The sequence below is a fragment of the Pseudorasbora parva genome, chromosome 20 (assembly GCF_024679245.1).
Source record: "Pseudorasbora parva isolate DD20220531a chromosome 20, ASM2467924v1, whole genome shotgun sequence".
NCBI lineage: Eukaryota > Metazoa > Chordata > Actinopteri > Cypriniformes > Gobionidae > Pseudorasbora > Pseudorasbora parva.
Window position 1 is genome coordinate 13,331,293 of NC_090191.1, and position 9,003 is coordinate 13,340,295.

Below are 9,003 nucleotides of genomic sequence, written 5' to 3' on the forward strand. Positions count from 1 at the left end.
ACAGTAATTCCGATCTTTAATGGATTCATACTCTTGTGTAATTAACGCACCATCCTAAATAAACCCGTCTCTTGCATGATACCCTGAAATTTTGAATATTCCGATCTAATATGATTTCTGACCTGTAAGGTTGCCAGAATAATAATCATACACGGTGTGTTAATAGGCTAGAGGAGAACTGGCACCCCGACTGAGTCTGGTTTCTCCCAAGGTTTATTTTTCTCCATCATGCCCTGATGGAGTTTTGGTTCCTTGCCACTATCACCTTTGGCTTGGCTAGCTCAGTTGGGGACACTAAAATTATGATAAAAGTTATTAATAAATTAACTAATTATACAAATAAAATTTATGAATTAGGTTTTAATTAATTCTATAAACTATAATGCAGATCTGCCAAAATCGCTAAATGATAAATTAAAATAAGCTGATAACATCGCTGTTTTTTCCAGAACGACTGTACAGCCAAATCTAATTATGTTGCAATATTATCCTGTTTGACACTGTGAAGATGATTTGACACAATCGTGATCGTAAAAGTGCTATATAAATAAAGTTGATTGATTGATTGATTTTTATGGCCGTGAGTAGACCTTTGAATGGGATGAGTTTTCAGGCTTTAGAGAAGCGGTTGACAGCTACTAGGATGCATGTTTTTTTTCCGAATGGAGGTATGTCGGGAACAAAGTCTATTCCCAGGTAACACCGTGGACAGTGAGGAATGGGTAGAGGATAGAGCTTGCCTTTCATTGGCACATAGGGGAGACCCTTGAGCAAAGTGTTCACCTGGCCACGAGTAGCATTCACAGAGAAGCGAGAGGATCTACTGGTTTCCTGGATGCTGGAGACGAATAAAGTCCATGAGGGTTATACGCAAGCTAGACCCTGTCCCAAATGGCACACTTTACATGCACTTTCATTCTTGTGGACTTACAATAGCAGCCGCGTGTAAGTGTATGTTAAGTCCATGAGACCATAGGGTGTCCAATTTGTCATTTTAGGTTTCAAAAGACTGCTCACGAGCACCCCCTTTGCGGTCGCTAGGCGCCCTCAATACACACTTTTGTCGAGCCCGCACTGGGGCGAGCTCTGCAGCAGACTTCTTCTCAACAGTCGAGAATCTGCAAATGTGATAGATTTTTTTTCATTATTACACTGATCACAACTGAATGTCCTTCATCCAGAGTGAATGTACGGATGATTTTTGAAATTGCTCCTTTTCTAAATCTCGTCACAATGAGGAGCACTATGTCTTTCCAGAATGAGTTTGTAAATGCCGTTTCAGGTCTGTGTGATATGTGAAACTCTCTTCACACTGAAGACACCTGAAAGGCTTCTCTCCAGTGTGAAATCTCATGTGAACCTCAAGGGTTCCTTTCTGATTGAAACTCTTTCCACACTGAGAGCACGTAAAAGGCTTCTCTCCAGTGTGAACTCTCATGTGAGCCTCAAGGTTTCCTTTAGTTGTGAAACTCTTTCCACAGTGAGGGCAGGCGAACGGCTTCTCTCCGGAGTGAATTCTCATGTGATCCGTAAGATGTCCATGTTCCGAGAAGCTCTTCCCACACAATTTGCAGATGTAAGGCCTTTCTCTCTATGAATTCTCATGTGAGCCTTAAGATTTCCTTTTAGGGAGAAGCTCTTCTCACACTGTTTGCAGGTATAAGGCCGCTCTCCAGTGTGACTTATCAAGTGGATATCAAGGGATACCTTATATGTGAAACTCATTCCACACTGTTTGCAGGTATAAGGCTTCGCTCTAGTGTGAATTCTCTTGAGGCATACTTTAGTACTGAAACTCTTGCTACAGTAAGAGCATATGAAACACTTCTCTCCATTTTGATTTCTCATGTGGACTTTAAAGTTCCTAGTTCCTGTTTGTTTGTTTTTTTTTAGCTTTTTTGGGTGAGGAACTCTTTTTAGTCCGTGAACAACTAAAATATTTTTCTCCAGTTATGAAATCACAATCTTTCTCTTCCATTTCATTCAGTTCTTGACTCTCTTCTTTCAGCAGCATCAGGTCTAAGGTAAACAGAAATAAATACAAGTTAACACCAGTTTAATGGTGCAAAAAATCAGACATCAAATAATTTAGACAGGTAAAGCATCCGACAACAACGAATAACATAACCTATACCCACACACTGTACCATTATCTGTAGTGGGAGTGTTCTTACATATTAAAACTTTTAGTTTTATAATATTTCAAGAATGAACAAATAATATTTTGGTTATTGGATTGAAAATAACATTAAATATTACAGGTTCGAAGTGCTGGAAAAAGACATGTCTATTCCTGTCACAATACCATAGTTACAGATAGTGTTACTACATTAAATCCATGGTGAATGTTATTAATTTGTGGACTTAAATGGTTAGTTCAGGGACGTGTACAGGAATTTTGAGGGGCAGTTGCTCTGACCTAAAAAAAGCCCCCCGATTAAAAAAAAAAAAAAACTCACGGGCTATATGATGGACTGAGAATAATAGGGTCTTTATTAAAATATATATACACTAATTAGTAAACCACTGAAATACAGCACTCAATCACCTTAACTACTACTAATAATTACATAGAAAAACATGACTTGAGTAATGAAAATCCCTACATCAATATCCCTAACACTACCCTATCAAGTCACTGATGGAAATTGACATACTAAACATGCAAAGCTTCAAAGGAGAAGCCGCCTATTAGGGGCCATTTCAACAAAAATCTTCAGAACTTCTTTCTTGTCGATTCCTATGCCCTTCTCTATGGCCAGCAGGAGGAGCCGCTCTTGGCCAAACTGATTTCTGAGCCTTGATTTGACCAGCTTCAGCTTTGAAAAGGAACGTTCTACTGTTGCAGTGGACATAGGTAGAGTGGCATATATTTTGATTAGTTTGAATAGTGTGGGGAATACGACGTTAGCATTGTTTTCCTTGAATACTTCAAGCAGAGACTTGACTGTCCTCTTGGGACACTTGTAAGACGCATGGAAGACTCTCAGCTCTGTTTGAAGGTTGGTCTCTTCCCCCTGAAGTCCATAAAACTCACATAGTGAATGTGCTGTATCAACACCTTGGCCAATATCCTTCCACTGCTCTGGGTCAGTGAGTCTCTGCAGTGACATCACAATGTCTCGAGTCTTCCCTTCCCCATAAAATCTTCTCTCAAGCTCCTGTCTCAATCTGTCCAGAAAGGTATAGTATGTCCTTCCCCTGTAATATTCCTCCAAGGTCTGGACTGCATCATCTTTTCTAGCTGATTTGGAAGTGTATTTCAGCTTTGCAGGGACTTTTCTTTGTCTACCTGGAATATTTGTGGGAATGCTGATGTCATTTTCCTCTGCAATTGTTGTGGCAGTGTTGTATATTTGTGAGAATAGGCTGTCTCTCCTCAGTCCCACTACTCGCTTCAAGACACCATCTAACACAGAGTAAGCAGCAGCCAAGTCCAGGTCATCCTGCTGGAGTACTTTTGAGGTAACTGATGTCTCCATGAACACTGGTGTTGCTATAAGACACAGCAAAAATTCTAAATCTATGCTGCTCAACAGCATTTTAGCTTCTCCTACAGCCAGATCGGGGGTCACACTCAGATCTCTCAAGTACTGTAGGGCAGCAGGGAGGACCGTCCTAATTGTCTTTAAAGTATCTTCCCTGCAGCTCCACCAGGTGTCTGAAAGCCTCTGTAGTTCAAGGACACGTTGGTCTGGATTCATGGCTTTTTGAGCATCCACAAATGCAGCATGGCGCTTTGGAGAGTTGGCAATGAATGTGTACTGCCTCTCAACGACTGTGAAGAAATCCACAAAGTGCTTGTTGGATTTTGCACTCTCAACTAAAATGAGATTTAAACAATGTGCATGGCAGTGCACATATAAAGCTCTCTCATTTTGTCTCTGAATCCAGGACTGCAGACCATTGTAGTGTCCACTCATATTGGCAGCTCCATCATATCCCTGTCCACAGACATCTTGAATGTTGAAGTTGTTTTGCTCAAGAAGCTTCATCACTACGTTCTCCAATGCCTCTCCCGTTGTTGATGCCCCATCACATAGGTGGACAAAACGTTCCTTTATAGTCATGTTGTGGACATATCGCACAACAAAGGACACCTGCTCAATATGTGACACATCAGTGGTCTCGTCCAGCAAAATAGAAAATTGTGATGCTTCTGTCACTTCCTTCTGTATGATTCGTTTCACATAAAGACTAAGTGCTTTTATGAGGTCGTTTTGTGTCCTATTGGACAGGAGAGACACCTGGCACCTTTGGTTTGATGCTTGTTTTTCCTTGACTGCATCAAGATGACGCCCGAGTACGCTGTCATTGGCCAAGCAAATCCACCAGGTGAGGAAAATTTCCTCTATTTGAACTTGACAAGTCTTCTTCATTTCCCCTAAAGGCCAAAACTTGTTTTGCCAGATATAATGGTATGTCTATTAAACGGAACATACTCTCTCTGTTTTTCTTCCTCTCTCTTTCTTTGGCTGCTTCCATCTGAGAATCAGCTACTACAAAAGCCCTCTGCAGTGTATCTTTTGTAAAGGCATTCCACCTAATCATGCTTAGCATAGCATTGTTGCTTATGGCCGTTTGAATCTTTATTTAAGGTTTGAAAACAAACGCGGAAGAGAAGACAATGCTGAATAAAGTCGTAGTTTTTGTTATTTTTAGACCAAAATGTATTTTTGATGCTTCAAGAGATTCTAATTAACTAACCGATGTCACTTATGGACTACTTTGATGATGTTTTTATTACCTTTCTGGACATGGACAGTATAGTGTGCCTACACTTAGATACGCTGTCGGACTAAAATGTCAAAAATGTAAACTGTGTTCCGAAGATGAACAGAGGTTTTACGGGTGTGGAACGATATTAGAGTGAGTTATTAATGACATAAATTTCATTTTTGCGGTGAACTAACCCTTTAAAGTCTTTTATATCATGTTCATTCATGGTTCAGTGTTGCACCTGATTTCCACATAAGTGATGTTTGATCTGATATCTATGTTTTATAACAGAACTCAGCGTTGAATCTGAATGCTTCTCATCGAGATTGACTTGTGAGTAGCTCCCGCCAACCTATTTTTGGTTTGAATTAATAAACAGTCAGTGAAGCATATTTAGCACAGTTTCATTCCGTTTAAATTTTGTTTGCCATTTGATGCTGGGCAATGTTGTTTGTGGTCATGCCAGTGCGACCTATATAAAAATGTTGGTCGCCCCAGCAGAATGTTTTTCCGCAAAATGCAGCGATTTGGTCACAGTCTGAAGTCCTGCACTATTGGTCGACCTCTATTTGAACTGAATTGTGGTTTTGTCATGTTTCTAAAAAAGATGTGATTTTCATTTTAATCAAAGGGTGGAGATGATAGTGGAATTTAGCAACAGAGAAGAGCTACAACTCAGTGCCAGTGGATAGAGTCATTAGCTTTAAACATCTCTGAGAACTCAATATGGTCACTCACAGGAGCATCAGACAAAACTTACAGGGTTAGTTCACCCCAAAAGGAAAATTCTTTCATTAATTACTTAAAAATTACTGTTGTTCCAAACACGTATGACTTTCATTCATCTTCGGAACACAAATCAAAATCTTTCAGATTAATTCTGAGAGCTTTCTGTCCCTCAACTACGCAACTGACACTTTGATGCTTCAAAAATCTCATAAAGAGAAAAAACAAATCCATATGAATGGTTTAGAGAAAAAAAAATCTGAAGCGTCACAATTGCTTTTATAGGCATTGATTAGCTGTTTCAGGTGTGTTTGATTGGGGTTGGAGCTAAACTCTGCAGGACAGTGGCCCTCCAGGACCGAGATTGTAGTGGCGGAAATTTTGATTCTTTTAAGAGAGTCGTTAATTTTCAGTATTTTCAGTTCGTTCACCAAAATGATTCGTTCAGATTCGTTCATTGATTCGTTCAGTAACATTTAAAAAAAAAAAAATATTACACATATGACCGCAGGTGACGAAAGAGAGTGTTTTATGTGTAATGTCTTAAGTCAACGAACGTATTTGCTTACAAAAAAACTGATTTGGCTTTATTAAAATGTGCATAATCTACTCATTAAATAAAATAAATAAGTGGTTCAGATGAGCATGTTTTCTTGCATGATTAACATTTAATTGTTTGGTCAGACATTTAAACATTCATATATCTGGGATTATGGTAAACATGGGGTTATAAACATTAGGTTTGTCTATAACTGTGCTTTGCATCCGCTTTCTGCTGATTGCTGAACGAGACTAACACGCTAATTGACCGAGGTAGCCTAGTTCGTTCACGAACGAGATCCCCCTCTCTCTCTCTCTCGTTCACAGCTGGTTCATTTCGTTCACGAACGAGAAGTACCAGTTCGTTCACGAACGAGATCTCTCTCGTTCAGACTCAAAACAGCAACTCGGTCAGTGAAGTTCGTTCAGTAGCTCAGAATGCTATTTACTGACGTGATACACAAGATATTTTAAACCATAGGCCACTGTCACATTTTTTATTTGTTTTACAGAAGTGCATGACATGACTCAAACGTAATGAAGAAAACGGTCTAAAACATAAAATAAAAAAAAACACACTTTACTTTACTCTGTAGTAATCATTTAACCATCAACCTGCATTATTACACTGTTTTCATTACAGTGGTAAAGTGTACATTTCTTTCTTTGCTGCAAATATGCCACCTACACAAGCCGAGCTGTTCGCTATCAGTATCCTTCAACAACTGGTTCATTTCGTTCAGGAACGAACAACATGTAGCCTACCAATTTGTTCACGAACGACATTTCTTGTTCAGAGTCAGACTCAAAGCCTCTCGGTCAGTAAAGGGCGTATTCGTTCACTGAATTCAACAAATCACATGCTCCGTCACATCTCATACTAGAACGCTATTGGCTTGAGGTTTTGTCATTCTTTGACAGAATGAAACAGTCGACAGAGCTGCGCATGCGCTCGCTGCTAATAGCGCCATGCAGTGGTGGAGGGAGGAATTTCAGTGAACGAGAAACATGAGTCAGTAGACTACGTGAACGAGAACGATTCGTTCACCTAAAAGATTTGTTCAAAAAGAACGATTCGTTCACGAACGTAACATCACTACGAGATTGGGGCCCCCTGCTTTACATGATGTAGGCCTGACGTCATTTTGTTCTCGTAGCCTTGGTTTAAGAGTTCTCGCAGCTTGTTCTCAACACATCGTCTGAGCAGAACTTTTTTCTTTCGGATGTCTGAGAACTATTGTGTGATTGGTCAGAAATTTAAAGTGGCTGGGGTTAATGTGGAGAAACAGACATGTAAAGCACCTGCTTTTCTCGTGAAGTATGGAATGTACTGGCCAGAATGAACTTTGTTCTTGCCTCCTCGTGAAAACTAACACATTTCTTTGTTCTTGCAGAATATGTCCCAAGCTTAACATAACCTGAACATAACCTGCCCAGGACCAGGTTAGCCATGGAGTGCAAGTCATTTTGGAGATTAACACTGCTAAAAGCCAAACCACTTTAATGGTACCTAAAACCCATACGGCACAAACTAAGCTTAAAAAAAAAATCAGGCTAGCCAGCTAAACCGGCTTCATGGTATAGGTCCCAGTTGTGGTAAACAGAAGCTCAAGCATGTTTACTTGATGTACCAATAAGGTTAATTGAGCTTCAGCAAGAACCAATGAGGTCTGTTAGGTCAAAATAAAAGTTTTTGATAGATACAGTGCATTATTAAATGATATAAATGATTGGTTCATTTTGGGTTTAATGTTAATTAAAATAATTGATTTGTTTAAGCTACTTCTGTATTTTTCATGTCATATTGTTCAATGTGGAAGTTGGTTCACTTGAAGGCAAGCATGATCAGAACATATTTGTCATACATGTCTCACCGCAGAGGGACCCACTCCAAGTCAAATAAAACCACTTTAATTAAGACACTAGTGAAATTAATTAAAGGTGTCATGAACTGGCTTTTTAAAATGTTATTATTATACTGTTGTCTGGGGTCAACTAATGACGATTTTTACATTCAAAAACATCACAACTAATAAGTAAAAGGCTATTTTCTACCCTGGTTTTGAGGCTCTCTCCTGAAAGCTGGTTTTTGATGGGTGTGCCGCACTGGAGACTTGGAAGTAAACGTCAACGGCTAGGATTGGATAAGATTTGCAAATTTAATGAGCTTCAGCTCCCGTATCAGTTCACATCAGGGAGAGATTGTTTTGAAAGTGGAAACTGGAAAGATTTGCTCGACCACAGGGCTCGTAAACTTCTTTATCGAACAAACACAATGATTTATTTCTCATCCACCCACAACCAGGAATAGTGCAATATCTTGCTATCTTCTTCAGCATGTTTATTGTTGCTGGCTAGCGTGTTCCGAACAGCTCCATGAGTCGGTGAGCGGGGCTACTGAATTACAACAGACAATGTCAAGATGCGCACACTATTTGAGGGGGAAGACTGAATTCAGCTTTGAGAATGAAACCAACCTGTTTTTTTCTCAGGATCTTCTTGTTTCACACTGAATGTCTCTTCAATCCTCATGTCTTCACTCTCCTCTTTAATAAACGCCATCTTTATAACGGTGACACATGGATCTCAGTTACTTCACCTGTGTATCATTTTTAAAATGAGAATAATTACCAGAAAGAAAAATAAATCTAAACTACATATATGGGTGCATCTTTATCAAAGTAATTACCAACCCCAAACATGTTAAAAAACACAAACCTTTCTTCAGCAGAATCACAACAAACGCAGGGTCGCTGCGCAGACTTATGACGTCACATCGCCAGACCAAACTAAAAGTCCCATTCACAATTTGCTGTGTAAAATTCACAAAGTGGATTTAAGTTTACATGCAAAACCAAATTATTAATAAATAAATAAGGTTAATATTTAAATCATTGAAGAAATGAATATTTAAATACACGTGGCATAATGTGCTAAAAGAGTTTGAGAACATCTTATATGTGAGATTCTGAATAAGACTTAACAGTCATGTTAAGGTGCAGAAACTATTACATACCA

General features: G+C 39.2%; 1 protein-coding gene across 1 annotated transcript; it reads right to left on the reverse strand.

Annotated features, from left to right (window-relative positions):
• Window positions 1-609: 609 nt before the first annotated feature.
• Window positions 610-8,547, reverse strand: LOC137049077 (gastrula zinc finger protein xLCGF3.1-like). The gene is made up of 5 exons (XM_067427464.1): window positions 8,463-8,547; window positions 1,869-2,019; window positions 1,606-1,822; window positions 1,323-1,522; window positions 610-838 (listed from the first exon to the last, which is right to left on the reverse strand). The coding sequence occupies exons 1-5, from the start codon at window positions 8,545-8,547 to the stop codon at window positions 610-612; spliced, it is 882 nt and encodes a 293-aa protein (XP_067283565.1).
• Window positions 8,548-9,003: the final 456 nt, after the last annotated feature.

What these genes read in the sequence shown, in the direction of transcription:
- LOC137049077 (XM_067427464.1), bottom strand. Translation starts at nt 8,547, where the DNA reads ATGGCGTTTATTAAAGAGGAGAGTGAAGACATGAGGATTGAAGAGACA. An exon ending in AGATCCTGAGAAAAAAACAG is followed by an intron (nt 2,020 to 8,462) that starts GTTGGTTTCATT and finishes TGTTTACCTTAG; the next exon opens with ACCTGATGCTGCTGAAAGAA. An exon ending in AAGGAAATCTTAAGGCTCAC is followed by an intron (nt 1,523 to 1,605) that starts ATGAGAATTCAT and finishes CTTACGGATCAC; the next exon opens with ATGAGAATTCACTCCGGAGA.